Raw genomic sequence first — 21,243 nt, 5'->3', positions numbered from 1 at the left:
GCTTGGAGGTCCGAACTAATATGAGGAAGGCAGAGATGCAGACAGTGGTGATACAATCTATGGTGGGATTCGGAACATGGGAAGAGGTAGCCTGGGATTGGTTACCAGAAGAACAAGAAAATGTGGAGCTCCGGAAACTGGAGATGCAATTAAAGAGCCAGGAAACGGAAAGAGCAGAGGAAAGGAAAGCAGAAGAGAGAAGAGCAGAGAAACAAGCAGAGGAAAGGAGAGTTGAAAGAGAACTCGAGGAAAGAAGAGCAGCACAGGAAAGAGAACTCCAGGAAAAGTTAGAAGAGAAAAAAGCACAAAAAAGAGCAGAGGAAAGGAGAGTTGAAAGAGAACTCCAGGAAAGGTTAGAGGAGAAAAAAGCAGAGGAGAGAAAAGCCGAAAGGGAGATAAGGGACCGTGAAATAGCACTTCAGCAGGAAATTAGACTCAAGGAGCTGGATGTAATGAAAGAATGGGCAGAGGTACCATCCATGCCGACTGGTTTGACACCTAGTCAGAACACCTGGGATGTTGGCAGACATGTGAGGCTGGTTCCACCCTTCAATGAAAAGGAGGTAGCCAATTTTTTTTCACACTTTGAGAAGGTGGCCCAACTGCTAAACTGGCCTGAGGGGTCCTGGACCATATTAGTGCAAAGTGTTCTGGTGGGTAAAGCTCAAGATATTTATTCGGCTTTACCGATTGACCAATGTGCAGATTATGAGGTATTGAAGAAAAACATTCTCAAAGCCTATGAATTGATCCCGGAAGCTTACCAACAAAAATTCCGGAATGCCAGGAAGAGGGGGAGAGAGACCCATGTGGAGTTTGCCAGAATGAAAGAAACCATATTTGATAGGTGGTGTGATTCAAAAGGGGTTGGGAAAGACTTCGAACTATTGCGACAATTGATCCTGGCAGAGGAATTCCAGCAGTGTGTCCACGAGGACATTAAAGTACATCTGGAGGAAAGGAAAGTACCAAAGTTGTATGAGGCAGCAACCATGGCAGATGACTATGCCTTAACACACAGGATGGGGTTCCACAAACCTGACTTCTCGCCTAGACCTAGCCAAGGGAGCTATGGTACATCAGGGGCAACAACAACAACAACATGCATTTTAAAGGCCATTTTCCCTGCTAGAGCGGGGGTTAGCCTTGCGGTCCCCATGACAATCTTCTCCATTTTGCCCTATTTTCTGCATCTCTCCTTGTTAACCCCCTTGCCCGCATTTCTTCTTCCACCATCTTTAGCCAAGTCTTTCTCGGTCTTCCCCGTCTTCTACTTCCTTCTACATTCATTTCCATCACTCTCCTCAACCAGTCACTTTCATCCTTCCTCAACACATGACCAAACCATCTCAACCTGTTCCTCTTCACAACATCAATCACAGGCTCTATTCCCATCATCTTTCGCAATTCATCATTTGTCTTCCTCTCTCTCAACGATACTCCGCACATCTGTCGAACCATTCGCATTTCCACCCTTTCCAACCTTCGTTGCTGCTCTACGTTCATTACCCATGTCTCATTCCCATAAATCATAACACTTCTCACACATGCAGCATACAACTTTCCCTTCAGCTTCAACGACACTCCCCTCATCATCAGCACGCCACTCAATTCCCAAAACTTCTTCCATGCACATCTCACTCGAGCAACCGTTGCCCAGTCTGATCCACCTTCTCCTTCCAGCTTCACGCCGTCTCCAAGATCCAACTCAACATTTCCTCCATCTGCAGCTCCCCCTGTGCACACCTCACATTTGAATGTAGCTACCACACTGGTTCATGACCCTCTCAGACCACTACATTTTTGATGAACCCACTCAGCGCACATTGTACACTGAATGGAGTTCACTCCGACACCCTTCCTACACACAGCACAGGGCCACTTCCCAGTTCTTTCCAACCTCACCACATGCTTTACCACTTGCCATCACCTTCGTCTTTCCGATATTCACCTTCAGACCTTTTGCCTCCATACATTCCTTCCACGTGTTCATCTTTTCCTTCAGTCCATCCATACTTTCCGCAATCAACACCAGATCATCTGCATACAACAACTCCCACGGTAAACCCTCCTTTACGTTCTGAGCCAGCACCTCCATCACAGCTACAAATAGTAGTGGACTTAGTACCTACCCCTGATGCACTCCCACCTTCACCTCAAACTCACCACTGTTCCCGTCCTTCGTCCTTACAGCTGTGCGTGCTCTTTTGTACATTGCCATCACTACTCTGATCAACCATTCCTCCACTCCTAACTTCCTCAATGCCCATGTCAATACTTTGCGTGGAACCCGATCGAATGCTTTCTCCAGATCAACAAACCCAAGAAACAACTTCTTCCTCTTCTCCATGTACTTCTCCTGCAACTGCCTCACAATGAAAAGCACGTCTGTCGTTCCTCTTCCTGGCATGAATCCAAGCTGCATTTCGTCGATCTTCACTTTCTTCCTTATCCTCCTCTCCAACACCCTTTCCAATACCTTCATTCCATGCTCCAATAACTTTATCGCTCGGTACGAGCCACACTCCCGAGGGTCACCTTTCCCCTTGTATAGAGGAACGAGGGTACTCAGTTCCCAATCCACTGGAATGCGGCCTTCTTTCACCACCAGATTACAGATCTCTGTCATTCTCTTCACACCCCAACTTCCTGCTGCCTTCAACACATCTCCCACAACTCCCGTCGGCCCTCCCGCTTTTCTACCCTTCATTGCTTTTATCGCTTCCTCAACTTCCTTCTCAGTTATCTTCTCTGCCGGTCCTAAAACCGGGTTACTCTTTATGTTGCCATCCCATTCATTCTCTGTATTCAACAGCATTTCCATATATCTTTTCCATCTTCCTTTAATTCCATCTGGGTCGACAACGATTTGTCCCACTTCATCATTCAAGCAACTCACCCCCATCACATCACACCTCTCTTTCACTATCTGCTTTGCAATCCTGAATACTTCTTTCTGATCCGCTTCTGAATCCAAGCGTTCTCCGAACATTTTCCTACATGCCTCCTGCGCCTTTGCTACCTCTTTCTTTGCAGCCTTCCTGGCTGCCTTATAACTTTCATGCTCTGCTGTTTCTGCTCCCGTACCCTTCGCCTTCTGCCACTCCTTGAACTTCTTCCTCTTCTCGTCAATCCTCTTTCCAACTTCATCATCCCACCACCATGTTTCCGAGTGCCTCGGTGGTCCTTTTGTCCATCCACATACCTCACCAACGGCTCCCAACAGACTAGCTTTCATTGACATCCAACCACTTTCAAGCTCAACCACATCATCCTCGACCCTACTCAGCCTCTCTTTTAATGCCTCCCTTACTGTCACCTCTTTCAACCTCCACACCTTCATTCTCGGTTGGTACTTCACCCGCCGAGCTCTCCTCGCACCTTTCACCCTTACGTCGCAGACAACCAAGTGGTGCTGTGAAACAGCCTCCTCCCCCGGGATCACCTTTGTGTCCTGGAGGTGCCCCCTATCTCGCCGACGCACCATCAGGTAGTCAACGGTTGTCGTCGACCCACCTGACGTGTATGTAGCAAGCTTATTATCCTCTTTCTGGAACTGAGTATTACAAATCAACAAATCAGCTCCATCAGCAAACTCCAAAATCCTTTCACCTTCTCCATTTCTCACACCATATCCGTAACCCCCATGAACTCCGTCAAAACCATCCATACTCCTTCCCACATGTCCATTTAGGTCTCCTCCTACCACAACAACTTCCTCATCTTTCACGTTTTCCATCAGCTTCTCTATCGCACACCAGAACTTGTCCTTCTCTTCATCGCTTCGACCAACCTGCGGAGCATATCCCGAGATGACGTTCACCAAGAGCTTTCCAATCATCATTTTCACCATCATCAACCTATCACTCACTCTAGTCACACTCACCACACTGTCTGCAAACTCCTCAGAAAACAGGACACCAACACCATTCACGCCCTCCAGGCACCCTTGCCACACAAACTTGTATTTCTGTCCCTGCCTACCCTTCACCATTCTCACACCACTTCCCTTCCATCTCGTCTCTTGCACACAACATATGTCCACTCTTCTTCTGACCAATACTTCCACCACTTCTCCTGATAAACCTGTCATTGTCCCTACATTCCATGTCCCAAACCTCAGAAACCGATCTCCACTTCGGGCTGTACCCTGCCCACATGTAGTTGTAATTGTCATGGTTCTCTTTTTGAGGCAATGTTTTTATGGCCGGATGCCCTTCCTGACGCCAACCCTCTTAGTCGCCTCTTACGACACGCAGGGATACGGCATACCTATTCTTATCCAGGGTACACACTGGGAAACATTTAAAACATGGAAATTCTGGGGGCTGGGGAGGGGGGGGGGGCGTCAGCATCACGGCTGCGGTTTAAACATATTTAAATAAATATTTAAACAAAACCATGAAAAACAATCTGGGAAAAGTCTCTAAGTGAGAACGTGGATTTGAGAAAGCAGGAGCAGAGGTGAAAGAAAAATGAGATATAGGGGGCGGGGCACAAGTCGAGATGAGGAGGCCGCACGAGACACAAGGCCGCACGAGGCGCACGAGGCGCGAACAAAGAAACGACTAATTACACGCAAATTTGCAACAACTACAAAACCAAAACCAAATAGAAACACACAATAACACATACACAACAAAATACGCAGCGGAAATTTGACAAAGAAACGAACGGGAAAACACTCAAACTTTGATGCCGTGGAGAGATCGAAGCAAGCCCCGTCGCTCGAGGGACCGGAATTCGAGGGGCGGAGGGGGCGGAGAACGAAAATTCATGGGGGCGGCCTCGAGATGACTATGAGGACCACTCTGATGCCACGACTTCTAGAAATCAGAAGACAACAGTTCCAAGGCAGATGTATCCTCCGGGGGGCTCGAGGCAGACCACGAGGTTCTCCTCCGGGCCTACTTGTGCTTTTTGCCATAAACCTGAACACTTGATGTCCCAGTGTTACACCATGATAAGGGAAAATCAGGAGCGGAGTTCGACGAGTACAACTCCAAATGCAATGGCCATTGTGAGAAATCGCCCTCAAAAGGGTTACCAAGCATTTATTTCAGAGGGGTTTGTGTCACTGGATGGAGCCTCGACTAACCGGAGACCTGTGAGGGTATTGAGGGACATAGGAGCACATCAATCTTTAATGCTTGAAGGCATCTTGCCATTGTCAGAGGAGACGGCAACTGGTGATAGTGTTCGTTTACAGGGGATTGCTGGCTGTGTTGGAGCTCCGCTTCATGTCACCCATTTGGAATCTGATTTGGTGTCAGGACCGGTCACCGTCGGTTTACAAGCCACTCTTCCTGTAGAGGGAGTAGCTGTTGTTATCGGGAATGATTTGGCCGGTGGTCAAGTTTATGGTAACCCGATGGTTGTTAAAAAGCCCAGTAGAGAAAATAACACCACACCAGTTAGGGATGGCAACAAATCTAGCAAGTTACTTGTAGGTGGACTGAACTTCAAAACAAAGGAAGATGTTCTGGAGACTGCCTTCAGCAAATATGGACCGCTTTTGGAAGTGCTGCTGATAAAAGACAGGGAGACACAAAAGTCAAGAGGGTTTGGCTTTGTCACGTTTGAAAACTCAAAGGACGCCAGAGAGGCAGAAAAAGATCTGAATAGCAAGGAGTTGGAGGGTCGGACCATAACAGTAGGGAAGGCATTTCATAGGTGTCGTGGGATCTACAGAAGAGGACCACGGAGTCATAGTTTAGGTGGTGGCCGCAATCGATATTATTATGGAGGCTCCCAGAGTTACGGCAGCCCCCGAAGTAAGGATTATCCGAGCAGTGGCTGAGGAGACCGCTATTCATGTGACTACCGTGACAAGTGGTCCAACCGTGATTGTTAGGAAAGTTAGAAAGAGTTGAAGCACTGAATGCTGCGGAGCAGCCGAGCCAAGATTCCCGACACGGATTAACCGTGAACACCACGTTCCTAAAGGCGTCAATGTAGTGAACATTCCTGCACGGACTAACCATGAACTAAACGTTCCTAAAGGCGTCCATGTAGTGAATAATTCCAGGCCTCACCACCCAACCACCATGGAAGCTGGCTTTCAGCTCGGCCTCCCGGGAAAAGTGCTGTAGATTTGCTTGACTTTGGGTTTTTGAGTACTACCCCTTAGCCTTCATTCAAAATAAACGAAAAGTAAAATCAGAGGGTGATGAGATGGAGTTTGGCTTTGCAGGAGTCCAACGGGGAAATTGAACATGCAAAGGGCAGGGACAATGTCGTGGCTGACGCTTTGTCCAGAGTCAATTAACCTTGGAAATCTCTGTGGGTTGTAAAATTGTGTTGCTTTATTTTTGAGATGTTGATAATTGTTGCTCATGGGAATTGGTGATTTGGGGTTGTGAGTTTATTTTTGTTTGTTTAAAGAGTTTGCCAGCAAAGAAAGTTTTCGCTGTGTTCAAACTTTCTTTCTTGAGGGGGGGAAGTGTTACGGATTCGGCACTTATTATTATTATAGCTGTTATTATTATTATTGTGGGTTCTAAGTATTATGGGTATTGTTGTTTAAGGGAAACGATTATTGTGGTTAAAAGGTTAAAAACGATCATGGTAAAATGAGACAGAAAATCAAATTGTGACCCGGAAGAAAAAGGCGTGGAGGAAGAAGAAGATGTGAGGACAGTGAAAGACGTGCCTTGAAGCTCCGTAAGGAGCGTGGTTGAGCGAACGTCGCGAGTGGACTTTGAGTCCTTGAAAGGAAGTTCGAGCGATAGGTGATATCGCCGGAGTATTGTGGAGCCTGCGTCGACGGGTATCAGCATTGAGATTCCAGAGAATCCTTGCCTAGAAGCTCTGGCTCGAGTGAGGGCCGTCTGCCAATTCCCCCCCTTGCGCTACCTTCATCGGAAAAGGTTTTTGTCGCGTCGGTTGGGCTTATCCTCCGGTGGTTTGCCGGGGACAGCTGTACAATAAAGCGGTGTCTGAAGATTGCACTGCGGTTCGCTGATTGAACGGTGCAGGTGCACGTCTGGATCGCGTCTTTGGGAGTTCCCTTTCTACCGCGAGTTTGCTGGGTGTTGGACCACATGACTTCTGTGTCGCTTCGACTGTCTACGCCTCGGTTGCTCTTGATCAGACATTGTTCCAACGATCGCCGGAGCGCATCAACTTCGCCTTGGAGGGTTATAGAGACATTGAGGAGGGCTCGGTTCCATTTCCTGGGAGTGCCGTGAGTTTGAGGTTACGTGACTAGATAAGGTGGTACCATCTTAAGATATTGATTGTAGGGTTGATTGCCACCATTGCTGTATGGTTCTTTTTGTGTGCTTTTAATATAGTATTTGTTCATTGACAACCAAGGGTGTGGTTTCCTTATTGATTTGGATTGTTTCCTTTGACGGTTTCATGGATGGTTTCATTAGTGATTGATTTCGACACGGAATTAACATATATATATATTTCTTCCGGGGTTCCTCTCGGGGTTCGGAGGTTACCGAGACCAGGAGATTTCAGAGGACCCTGTAACACAAGGACAAATTCATTCTATTTTGGTGAAGATCTGGATCCGATATTTTTAAAGTGATACTTCACCATTGAGTGATATGGCCAAAATGATACATAGCATGACATTTCCTAGGGATGTAGATGCATTATGATAAATATTTGTGGATGGGTTGGTACACAATGAGAACAAGCCGGGTAGATTTTAGTAAAGGTCTGGATGCATATCCGGCCGGCCTATCAGTAGGATACAAAATGGAAACTGTTCGGCCATGCGGAGGAATGCACTCTACCAAGTGTCGTTCTAGTTCTACCTGCAATGGACGGCAAACACTAAATCACCAATAACTAATAAAACATAATCACTAATAAAACAATCATTAAATAAATATTTTATTGCATACACCCTTTCCACCAGTCCATGTGCTTGGCCCTCATGGCCAATTCTCAGCTCACTCCCAAAAGAAAAGCAGGGCGAGTCGTGGCAATGGGAAAAGGTCAATTTAACGCAATTCAATCACCACTGGGGAGCTGATCGTTCAATTCTAGCAGTTCCTGCTGCAGCGAATCTTGGTATTTAAACATGCCAATTAAAATTCGGGGCTCTCTTCCCAAACCAAGATCCCATTTACCATGGTGGACGATTTGTGGAAGGTTATATGGGCATCTCCAGGCCTTCCTCGTCATTTCAATTTAACGCCATAACATTCCACAGATGCTCTGGTCGTTATCCGGTAGGCAGTACTCATACCCAGGTCCATGAGGTTTGACTCATATCCATAGACCAGCCCAGCATGGCAGGTCTCTTCATGGGGAGACTACTAGACTGCATTCCTGGATGGTCACTTCCCCAGATTCTTACTGGTCCTTTATGGTGCCGCAATCAAGGCACAGCCTGCAACACCTCCGCCTAGTGGCCCTCAGGTGGCACCATCACAGGTGCCCTTAAGGGACCACCTCGGCTCCTCAAAGGTCTCAACGTGCTTCAGTGTCTGGCACCCCACCAGCCTGAGACACTCACTCAGGCGGAACCCCGGTGGACAGGGGACGCCCCACCCCCACCAGGACCCCCATGGGGTCCTTGTAGTACCACCCGGAGACTGACACCCACGTTCAAATCCTGCCAATGCATCTCCCCAGCTGCCTGGCACTACCCAATATCCCAGGGAGGGGGGGGGGGGGGGGAGGGTGAGGGAAGGGGAGTGAGTGTTCCATTGTGGCCTGTACCGTCAATTATGAGATAATTGCAATTACAAGATAATTCTCCCCATCAAACTCTAGCATTCGCTCCCATGGCTTTTTACAGATATCAAGTCTGTGCTTTCCTTCAATCCCTGGAGATCCTACTTCTCCAGGTTTTGAAATCCATTCTCCCATAATAATTCAAACATCTCCTTTAGATTCCTGCTCTATCAGTTTTGGCAACATTCCATAAAACCCTCTGCATTTTCTTTATCTGCTGCAAATAATGGAGCATACTACGTATATCTGAATGGGGGTGGTGTTCACTGGATGTCTTTTCAACCTCAATGATGTTAACCTCTCATTGACTGGGTTGTATGCAAATCCTGACCCTTACATCTTCATATTGCAAATTACTGCCATTTTGTTTGCCTTACAGGTTTGCTGACCAGAAAATAACACTTTGTAATCGTCAGATTGAAACTGCCCTAAACCAGTTAATTTAGGATCGCTTATCCCCAAAATATCATTTCTTATCCTTTCCATCTCTCTATGACATAAACCTTTCCCTGATGAATTGACCTTACATTTCATGTCCAAATTTAGTGAACGTTTGAAAAGCTCAAAGATTGGCTTTACATCATGGTAATCCCAGCAACTAGACCACAGCAAGTGTCCATATTAGACATGTGATCCAAGCCATTGTTCTCCTCAAAAGAATTATATATCTGCCTAGCATAAATATCATACATCCATTACTGGCAATATGTCTCAGCCAACATCACCGCTTTACATAAAAAGGAGCAAAAACAGATCCTTGCAACAACACACCAATCAGCCTGCTCCCAATCAATAGCAAGGTCATGGAATCCATCATCGCTTCTGATATTAAATCCTTCCTCTTCTCCAATGGCTTGATCTCTGATCATCAATTTCGATTCAGACCAGGTCACTCTTCTCTGGACATGCTGCATCTGCTGTCTCAACAATGGATTGAGGTCCTCAATGTCAAACAGGAAATCAGAGTTGTCTCCCTTGACAGATCTCGTGCCTTCGATACGGTCCGGCACCCCGTCTGTTCACCAAACTCCCCTCCTATGGTATCCATGGAAATCTCCACGCATGGCTTGCGGACATCCATTTCGGTTGCAGTCAACGTGTGGCCATGAATGGAATTATCTAATCTCCCCTTCCTGTTCAGGCTGGAGTTCCCAAAGGCAGTGCTCTGGGCCCTGTGCTTTTTTTGGTATTCATCAATGATCTTTCCGACTCTCTGGAAAATCCTCTCTTTCTCTTTGCTGAAGACTCCACTCTCTGCCGCTCCATATCTCATCCCTCAGATCGGCAGGCAGCAGCCTCTTCACTCTCTGCAGACCTGGACAAAATCACAAACTGGTAAAACAAGTGGAACATGTCTTTCAATCCTGACAAATCTCACACTCTCACTTTGTCTCTTCGAAAAGACCGTCTGGAAAACCCTCCCATATACTTTCTCAACAATCCTCTTGAAGAAGTTCTGTCACTCAAGATTTTGGGTCTCACTATCAGCCGTGATCTTTCCTGGGAAAAACACATTTTCAAGCTGGCCTCCAAAGCCAGTTGCCGACTGGGCATCCTACGTCGTGCGAAGTCCTTCCTTGGCACACCGGAGCTCCTCACCACATTCAAGGCTTTCATCCACAGCTCAATGGAATACTGTTCTCCCCTCTGGGCTGGTGCTCCTGCCTCACACCTAGCTCGGCTTCACGCTGTTGAAACCAAAGCTTTCATAATCATTGGAATCTCCCACGATGAAGCTAACTCCGAGGGCCTTTCACTCAATCACCGCAGGCAGGTAGGTGGTCTTTCTGTCTTCTACCGACTCCTCTCTGGCCTAGCTCCCCCAGCTCTGTCTGTGATGTGTCCCTCAAATGTTCCTGCAGGATGCAGAAGAACTGCCAGCAACCCTCTTCTAATTAAACTGCCCAAATCAAGACTCTCTATTCACTTTCACTCTTTCATTCCTCTTTTTTCCTGTCTCTGGAACAAACTCTCTCACTCTCTTCAATCCCTCTCCTCCCTCCAGGTCTTTAAAACAGCTGTTCACCACCATCTCTTATCTTCCCCCATCTAAAACCTTGATCTTTTCTACCCCCGTTAATACACTCCAAATCCACATCTTTCAATCTCCGACTTCATTCCTGAAATTCCTTGTAGTGTCAATTTGTTTTGTACCCTGTACCCTGTCCCTCCCACTCCCCCTGACCACCCAGCCTCTCCCTCCAAACAGATATCCCGATGTCCATGTTATCTAATGTTGTGCTTATGTGCTTCCCTCTCTCTCCCCACCTTGTCTCCCTCTCCCTTTATTTTTTTATGTGTCCGTTTATGTTTTTTGTGTTTTATGTTCTAATATGTGTTTGATGTGCTAGCTCTTAAATGAGCCTAGATCTTGCATACAAAAAAATAATTTTAAAATGTGCCAGAGCCTACCTGTATGGCCATTAACCTCCTGGTCTCATGGCTTCATGTAACCATGACCAGGAGTCTAAAATAGGGCTAGCACACCTTGCCCAAGGGTTAACGAATACAAAGGCAACTTTCCTTAAAAAGGATTGATCCCTTTACCCACATTAAACCCTTAGCCTTTGGTATCAAAACCTGAATCTGCAAGGCAGCAGCAGATTTCGATTTAGAGTTTCCTTCTCCAATAAGAGCTTCCTACTGAGTCCAATGAGCTCCATCAGTCCAAAGCAACTGGTTTTACAAAGTGCCTTTCACTTCTGCACAAACTAGTGAAAACAACCCCCCTCCACGAGAAGGCCAGTGTGAGGCGAAACTGTCAGAGGATGTTTGAGACACTGACCATTGGAGTATTGTATACACCTTAAGAGCTTATCTTACTATAATTCACCAAATGTCTGTCTGTTCCCAGGTACAGCAAAAACGGCTGAATCGATCGCAAAGAAATTTGGGGTGGGTAATCCTGGGACCCCTGGAGTAAAATAAAATTTAAAAAAACACCTTTAGAGGCCATTTTTCCCCGCAAAGCGGGGGTTGGCCTTTTTCGGGAACCGTGGTTGTTGTTGTTTTTTGGTCCCCTTTTTGAAGCAATGTTTTACGGCCGGATGCCCTTCCTGACGCCAACCCTTTTTGCCGCCTTTTACGACAAACAGGGAATTACCAGTGAACTGGTACTCAATTAGCCGACCTCGGAAGGATGACAGGCTGAGTCAACCCCCCTGGCATTAATTCAGCGATCGACCGGGATTCGAACCCAGGATCCTAAGCCGGCACCCTAGCCGCTAGCCCAACACCAGGGTTGACCCCTGGAGTAAAATAGGCTATATTGTTTTCCCAATTTTCCAGTTTTTTCCAAACACGATGGAATAATATTTACCGATATGAACAGTGATGTGGCTTTTATTGAAATTCCACAAATACTGTTTAGATTTTGATGATTTGCGTGTGATATGATTTAACGGATGTTTCTATGAATCGTTTAAAATAAATAAAAAGCCTTCAATTTCTGACATTTTGCCTTTTCATTTGGGCCTCCCAATTGAAGCCCCGCCCATAGGGCGGGTACCGTTGCTAGTATACTCAATGTCACTTTGTAGTATAACAATCCATGGGGGCATCTACAGGGGTATTCAAATATAAATAATCAATTAGGTTGAATTTGCAATTTAATTGTTTTACATTCAGTGCAATTTACTTCAACATGCTGATTAAGGAAACTAGAGAGGTTCCAGGGAACCTGAACTCAACTGGTCTATATCAATATGGTTAGAATATGCATAATAGAACCACAAACTATATAGTTTATATGTGCTAAAAATATATGACAAAAATTGATTTTTCAATATGGCCACCCTGCCGCACCCATTTTTTGGCGTGCAACACCCAAATGCAATCCCAAACTAGTTTATGTCTTAAAGATGCTGCATAACAAGTTTCATCAAATATAATCAATATCTGTGACTTTTAGAGCGTAGACGTCGAATTGTTTAGACAGACAGACAGACAGACGACAGACGGACGACGGACGACCGACACTGGGTGTAGACAAAAACTCAGCTGGACATAGTCCAGTTGAGTTAATAAAGGTAATTTTGAATCCAAAACTTGCTCTTTTCAGATACAGCTGTTTGTTTCATTCGTTATTTATTTGTATTCCTTTATGTTCCTTTACTTGCATTCAAGCCTGGTGGTGGCTTAATGGAATAAGTGGCAGGATTAGGATTGTAAGGTTCTGAGTTCAAGCCCCAGTCCTGCCATAAATAACACAAGGTGGCTTGACTCAGAGCGTCAACCTTCAGAGGTTGGCAAAATGAGTACCAGTTTCTGGGAAGAAAATGAGCCAATTGAGTATCCTGCGTCAGAGTGGTGACCCATCCAGGATTGTTCCCCCTTGCCAATGGAAGCATCCCTATGCTTCCCGAAGTGCCTCGGCAGCCCTACGTGCATGGCAGTGACATAAAATATTATTATATACTTCCAATAACTTTAGACTGCTTGTTATATAAAATGCATCCATCCAAGGCATAACAGTTAAAAATCATTTTAAGGTGCTTGTGGGTAACGAGGTCCAGCAAGGTATAAGACCCAGTGGGAGGATACTTGTGCGAGTTCACAAGCTAATTGCTAGATGTTACAAGCAGATTAAGGCATCAAACATTTGCTAAATGTACAATTCAATTTCCTGTTGTGAGGGAAATGGCAGCGCAGTGAACACTCTTAATCATCTCAAACAACTTGAGTTGTTGTTTTCAGAGCAGTGCAATTCTTTATACACGTTTATATAGAAATTCTTGAAAATGGTAACACCAAGGCTTCGGAAATGGTAACAGCTTTGAAGTGATTTCTTATGATTTTTTAAAATAAGATGCAACTCTTGTGTGAAATTCATCGTTGTTACATGAGACACCACTGATTTACATGAATAGATATGGTTTGGGTAATGTGGTCAAACTCTGAACATATGGGACCTCTCTGAAGAGCAATGCACTAATGTAGGTGTACCAATGCATTTAATTAATATGTCTATACAAGGAACTTTAACACAGGAAGAGGCCATTAGGTCCATCAAGCCTGTGCAATTGTGCTCATATATCCAAGTACAACCTTCTCTACCCCCACCACGTGTGCTAAAAGCTAATCTTCTTCTTCTCTTTCTCCTCCCTCTTCTTACTATAAGGGGTGAGGTCCAATGGTACCAGGCTCCTGCCCTGCCTTGATCACAAAACTCCCTCCACTCCCCTCTGTCCTCAACTAACTCTTTCCACCTTCCAACCACCCCTACCTTAAGCCCCAGTCATACCGGCCATTTTCAGGCCACGAATCGCCACGACCTAAGATCGGGGCGACATTCTTGGCCAGATCGTATTGGGGTCCTGGCGATTCCTGGATGATCGGGGGTGTACTTGGCAGATCGGGTCGAGACGGGAAGCCGCCCCGACAATTTTGAACTGTTCAAAATTATCGTGGCGATTCGTGGCATTTTTCAAACTCTTGCTGCTGTCTGGAGGGTGTCGTACGGGCGTGTGTGGGCATCGGGAAAATGGTCGTGGAGTGTCTTGCGGCGGTCGGGAAACTTGGCTGCCACGATTCGCTCCGCATCCAGCAAGCACTGATACGACCGCCGTACGTCCTCACATGGACGCCGTACGACTGCCATCACGATCTTCCAAGAATTGCTCCCGATCCGTCCCGACCACGTTCGCGCAGCAGTACGACGACTCACGATCATTGCCGATCTCTCACGAATTAACAAGACTCCGCCAAGACTGCCGTAAGCATGCAGTAAGCACCAGTAGGCGCCAGTACGACCTGTCACAAGACCGGGTATATATAGGCGATCCCCGGCGGCGAAATCATTTCATCTCCTGATTCCAAGCTGGTCACATCGATCACATCCAATCTGGTCACGGCGGCCGCGTGATTGTGCACGTCTTCCTGGATCCCCTCCCCCTCTTCCTGGCTGGCGGCATCATTGGAAGGCTTGGAGTTGATGATTTATATAAACGACATACAAAAATAACGTGAATTAGCGTCGTCTGAATTTTAAGATCGTAGTTAGGTCGGCGTGATTCTTGGCCGTTCTTATATAGGGCAAGGACGGCCGCCGCGCAGTCGGGCTCGGACGGGTGGGCACATACGCGTGCGTACTGCAGTCATAGTGAGGTCGTTGTGCCGTCGTAGTGCGATCGTAGTGGGATCGGGGTGGATCGGGGCGGATCGGGGCGAAGACGTGTGGGCACGGGCTAGGACTTGTGGCGATCTTGCCGCGCACTTGGCGGATCGGGCTTTGTCGGCGCGGCGGTCACGGCGCGATGGTATGGGAGTCGTGGCAGGGGTGTTTTGGTATGACTGTGGGAAAATTTACAGCCAATCTTGCCGAAAAGTCGTGTTGGTGCGGGGAATCGCCAGATCGGGGGTGATCGGGGCGATTCGTGGCCACTCAAATCCGGTATGACTGGGGCTTTACCGATATCCCTCTTCACACAATCCTCCCATCTCAGCTGCAGTCTACATATTTTCCTCATATCTTGCTGCCTCAACCGATCCGCTGTCTTTGCCATTCTCTCTCTTCACCCATTCGCACCAAATGTCCAGCCCATCTCAGCTGGCATTTCACCAATCTCCCCGTCAAGCTCATCTGCACACCAATCACCTCCATCAGTTCACCCATTCTCCTTCTATCCACCCTCTTCACTCCTGCAACCCCCCTGACCCAGTTGTTCTCGCAAGCCTGCAACCTCTGTTGTCGTCTCTCTGCCAGTGCCATCATCTCCAGAATGTATTGGTAAGCTGGCATAACACATGACATCAGAACCTTTCCTTTCCATTTCCTTGATGTCTTTTTAGCTTGATATCTAACAAAATTTTAAAACTATCTACTGTTTCTGTTGGCACTACCTTCGCAGTGAGAATTTATAAGTGAAAGACCCCTGCTTTACTACCATCCTAACTCTCCTTTTTTTTACTCTAAAAGAAGTGGAGAGCTCGGACGGTAGTTAGTGGCACGAAAATTGTCGAACGAGCATTTAATGATGACGGCCAAATTGTTTATCCATAGTGTAAAAACTGAGGTTGGGCTTTGTAATGCTCACAGTATAAACAAAACTGGCAACTAGACATCCTTCATTGTATATTCCATACAATGTATTGGTTCACGAGTTATCGAACCGAGTGACCACTATATTCGTCATGGGTGTGTGTCTGTGTGTCTGTCTGTCTGCAGCATAACTACCCGATATCATCCGATCTTGATGAAACTTGGGTGGGAGGTTGATATCATGATCTAGTTGTGTCCTGCCTAGAGTGGGCGTATTGCGCCCATTGTGGGCGGAGACACGCCCAAAAAAAGATGTCTTTTTAGGGGGTAATCGATTTCAAGCTACATCTTCTCCGAGGGGTTTGGTGGAATCTGACAGGGGTTTCGGTATTTGGTTCGGCCAATGTCATGTGGCTAGCCCCACAGAGCTCGATTTTTCATTTTCGCCCCAAGGTCACAAGGTCACAAGGTCACGAAATTTAGAAAAGTCGATTTTTAATGGTTTTATTACATTGTTTGCTTCCTGATAGGGTGAAATGTCGTACATGTTTTTATATTATCACATACATCGTACATACATACATACACATACATACACATACAAACATACACATACATACATACATACATACATACATACATACACATACATACATACATATTATCGCCATATTTGGCGTCAGGAAGGGCATCCGGCCATAAAAACATTGCCTCAAAACAGGGAACCATGATTGTCATGGGGCCCGCAAGGCTAACCCCCGCTCTAGCGGGAAAATGGTCTTAAAACGATCATTCTATATATATATATATATACATACATCATGAAATACAAGTTTTCCAACAAATTTCAGAATCTTCGACCTTTGACCTTTGAAGGTCACAAAGGTCACACTTTCAAAGTTGGCAGAATCGAACCGAATTTTCAGTATTGTGTAGCTAACTAACCTCATAACTGATTATACATTACTTTCTATCTCATTTCAAGGTCAGTAACCTTCGTTTTGACATTTCAAGGTCACAAAGGTCAAATTTTCAAAGTTGTCGGAATCAAACCGAATTTTCGGTATTGTGTAGCTAACTAGTCTCATAACAGATAATACATTGCTATTTATATATTTTCAATGTCGGTTTTGACCTTTGTCATTGAATACCGCTCGCTCGTGAACCATCGTCGTCTCCTGACTTGTAAATATTTTATAATGTATACGACTTGCAGTTGATGATTCTGTATTTCAAGATTGGAAATGCTATAAGTGGGACCCATACCCAAACAAGCAGCATGTTTGAAGCTATCCAGGCAAAATAATTAGTTTAATAATTGATTATGAATATGTTAAATGTTTAAATACTTTCTACATTTAGATTTGGAAGCTGATATTCTGATCATTATTTATGCACCATCTCAATTTTGCCAAATACACTGTATACTTTCCTGATGAGAAAGGAGTTTTGTCTTATGTAGGCCTCATTAAACTCACAGGTACATTATTCACCATGGTATATTTCAAAAGTAAAGAATTAAAACGCAACAGCCGTCAACAAGAAAACCGATATGAAATGTGTCCGAGTTGGCCAGCAGAAGGCATACCTCCATGTTTGAGTGTTAACGGTGTGGGTGGGCTGGTTGTCAACCGTCCAGTTGGTTTGCTCCGCACAATGCATCTGTAGCTGCCCACGTCAGAGCTGTCTACCTGCGCTATGTACAGGTTTCCTGTTGACTGTGAGATGAAGCGGCGAGCATCCGACTGCACAGGTCTCCTGGGAGAATCACCAAATACCCACTCGAACACCAACGCTGGAAAAGACACAAAATGTTGTGCAATGAAATGGGTGCAATTCAAAGGAGACCCGTGCATTGTGAATCACAAAGTAACAGTCAATATCTGGTAATAACCTTTGTGCAAAAACAATGCAATACTTTTGCTATTTATTTCAAAAGAATAATGGTAAATAAAGGTTTATGGATTTATCTGTGGTACGAGGGTGGTGCTCGTGAATGCTCGAGTCATCGGTGTCCAATATGTTATCTCGGAACGTGGAACACGCATAATGCCCTTTTATTGCTGGATGATTAAAAAACCACCTTTAGAGGCCATTTTCTTTTTTCTTTTCTTTTGTTTTCTTTTTACCTTAGCAGCCCAACAAGAATCATTCCACTGGATGGTTGTCCTTTGCATCCCCAGCTGTAGTCAGGGCAGGTTCCTGTAATTTGTTCAGGGTGCCGGAGATAACACACCAACTTTTCGAAAAGACACCGTGGGATCTTTAACCTCCACCGACTAATGCTAGTAGATGGGTCGCCCAGGGACGCCCATGGATGACGCACTTTGCGATGCAACACCCTGTCTGTGAAGCACCAATCTGACAGTTTCTAGTCGGGTAGAGATTCAAACCCAGACAAGACAACTCACAGGTAAGTGTGCTACCTCTGCATAATCCTTCCAGATTCACCAAGCCATGACCGTACCCTAAAATAAACAACATATCACAGCATATGGTGGTGCGTTTCCAGTTCATTGCAGTGAAACCAATCAATGAATGGTGTGTGTTAACTGAAGTTTGTCATTAGGCTCGAGAGATATAATGATCCATTAAGAGAGGCATTCATGTTTAAATGGTGGGATTGTTGCTCCCCATTTTGTAGCATCAGCCTTTCCAGGCCACTAGAGAAGTCCTAGCTATTATATTGCTCGCCTGGGAGTTGGAAAGCTACTGAAAGCAGGGATGTCTCTCCGCAATCAAAAAATAAAGCTAAGAAATACCGGCGGATGATACATATTCGACTGTATTCATCAGGATCGCTCACTGAACCATCACAATTAATGGACCAAAATGATTTTAGGCCACACTGTGCATATTTTTTACATGCTATTTTATGGAGACATGGGAAACGAGCCTCGAGATGTCACGGAGTTCACTAAATAGCAGGCCATTAAATGCTAACGTCTCAAAAACCGCAACATGTGCATCTTCCGGCAGCAGTGATTATTCCTGCATGCTGCAAACAATTTGCTGAGAAAGCATTGGTGGAAGTGATCAAGATGGGAATAATGTAGTGGGTCAATGAAGTGAGAGTATTGCAGCGCTGGGTTTTGTTCATTGGTCAATTTCCAAGTCGGTTGGCATTTAAGGCAAAACATTTTACAATATTATATTTACATTTGGTGAAGCAGGTGCACACAGGTCACGATCATCAATATGTGGACTTTAAAACATCTTTGCAAAAATTTACAATATGATGATTTACGGATGACAGCCTAACCCACAAACTACAAAATAGCCTTCAAAAGTGCTCGCTTGTTATCTCCACCACCAAAGGTGGATGGAGGTTATGTTTTCACATCTGTCTGTCTGTTTGTTACTTGCCGGAAAAGATTCCGGCAAGTATGTTGGTTGGTTGGTCTGTCTGTCTGTATGTATGTCTGTCTGTATGTCTGTATGTCTGTCTGTCTGTCTGTATGTCTGTATGTCTGTCTGTCTGTATGTCCGTCCGTCTGTCTGTCTGTCTGTCTGTCTGTCTGTCTGTCTGTCTGTCTGTCTGTTTGTGCGCAGTACTATGTCTACATCGTTGCACATAGAATCGCCAAACTTTACACACATGTTTGCCTTGCCCTGGAATAGACTGTGCCCAATTTTTAACTCTCTCGGCCCAAGGCCTCCATTATGACGTCATAATTCCATAATTCGACAAGTACAAAACTTCATCCAATCAAGATGCAATTTCTTGAGCGCCAGGTCGGCATAAACTGGTGGAGAAAAAAAAAATGATGATGTCATCGGTCATGTGGTTCGGCCGCCATCTTGGAAAAAAACAAAGAACCTTGCACCTCTATATCTCAGAAAGTGCTGAATAGAAAAAATGGAGACATGGCTCATTGTAAAGAACTCCCCATGGGGAATAAAATATGTTAATGATGATGTCATAGGTGCCTCCATTATTACGTCATAATTTGACAAGTACAAAACTTCATCCGATCAAGATGAAATTTCTTGGCAATAATCTAGGAATAAATTAGTTTAGACAACAAATAATGATGACGTCATCGGTCACGTTGTTCGGCCGCCATCTTTGAAAAACCGAAAAACTTTGCACCTCTATATCTCCGAAAGTGCTGAATAGAAAAAATTGAGACATGGCTCATTGTAAAGAACTCTCCATGGGGAATAAAATATGTTAATGATGATGTCATAGGTGCCTCCATTATGACGTCATAATTCGACAAGTACAAAACTTCATCCGATCAAGATGAAATTTCTTGAGCATAATCCTCCAATATGACGTCATAATTCGACAAGTACAAAACTTCATCCGACTAAGATGAAATTTCTTGAGCATAATCCTCCATTATGACGTCATAATTCGACAAGTACAAAACTTCATCCGATCAAGATGAAATTTCTTGAGCATAATCTAGGAATAAATTAGTTTAGAAGACAAATAATGATGACGTCATCTGTCACGTGGTTCGGCCGCCATATTTTTTCCAAAATGGCCGATAAAAAAGTACATTCCGGCAAGTCCTCGGTCTCTGACCGATTTTTCATTTGTTTGGCCGTTTGTTTGTCCGTTTGTGAACAGAATATCTCAAAAGTTGTGGACAGATTCGGACGAAATTTGGCAGATATGTAGCGTATGTGACAAGGACGAAATGATTCGATTTTGGTGAAGATCCGGATTCGGATCCGGCTACCAGAATTTTAAAGTGATTCTTCACCATTGGGAGAAAGGGGCAAAAACGATACATAGCAGGATATCTCAAAAAGTAGTGGACAGATTTGGATGAAACTTGGTGAAGAGGTTGGGTGTCTGACATGGACGATTCGATTCCATTTTGGTGAATTTCTGAATATGGATTCAGAAATGAGAATTATTTAATTTTTAAGTCATTCTTCACTATAGGGAGATAAGAGGCAAAAACGATACATAGCAGGATATCTCTAAAAGTTATGGATGGATTTGGACGAAACGTGTTGGATAGGTTGTGTGTTTGACAAGGAAGAATTGATTCAGTTTTGGTGAAGATCCGGATACAGCTAGTATGATTTTTAGGTGATTCTTCACCATTGAGTGATATGGCCAACCAGGCGGAGGTATGCTCTCTACTGAGTGTCGTCCTAGTTTACAAATGTGAAAACCACAAAGTGAAATGGATGCATGGAACATCTCGTCAAAACACCATATGCTTGCTTTGTAAGAGGAAAGTTATGGGATAAAATGATGGACTTTAACCTTGGTGTTTCATGTTCCTAACATTTCTTTCCAACCCAATTAACTAATTTAATTGTCAAATGTGAGATGAACGTTTTGTGAACATTTTGTCACATTACAAAATGGTTCTTTGTCAATGATAAAATGCCATCATTACCTTAATGCACATTTCAAAATGATAGCATGAAAGATATTAATGATCTAAAATTGTGTTCCCTAAAGCTGCAATTGTATTGTGGTTTATTAGAAGTTAGCATCATGGGAGTGACTTGTTGGTGGAGTGGGTAAATTGTTGCATTGCCATCATGGAGTATCATCCCCATGCATTTTAGTATGGCAAATCTGAATTCATAAA

At 44.8% G+C, this 21,243-nt stretch overlaps 1 protein-coding gene across 1 annotated transcript in view; it reads right to left on the bottom strand.

Annotated features, from left to right (window-relative positions):
• Nucleotides 1–21,243, bottom strand: part of LOC137415953 (contactin-4-like) — a 766,344-nt gene that overhangs the window by 488,637 nt on the left and 256,464 nt on the right. The window contains exon 6 of the mRNA XM_078766054.1: nucleotides 17,268–17,474. Within this exon, the coding sequence (XP_078622180.1) occupies nucleotides 17,268–17,474 (207 nt within the window). The remainder of the gene's footprint in view (nucleotides 1–17,267; nucleotides 17,475–21,243) is intronic.

Source organism: Myxine glutinosa, chromosome 12 (assembly GCF_964187855.1).
Source record: "Myxine glutinosa chromosome 12, kmMyxGlut1.1, whole genome shotgun sequence".
In the NCBI taxonomy this organism is placed as follows: Eukaryota; Metazoa; Chordata; class Myxini; order Myxiniformes; family Myxinidae; genus Myxine; species Myxine glutinosa.
The sequence above is the reverse complement of the archived record's forward strand: the minus strand, read 5'-3'. Positions and strand labels throughout refer to the sequence as shown.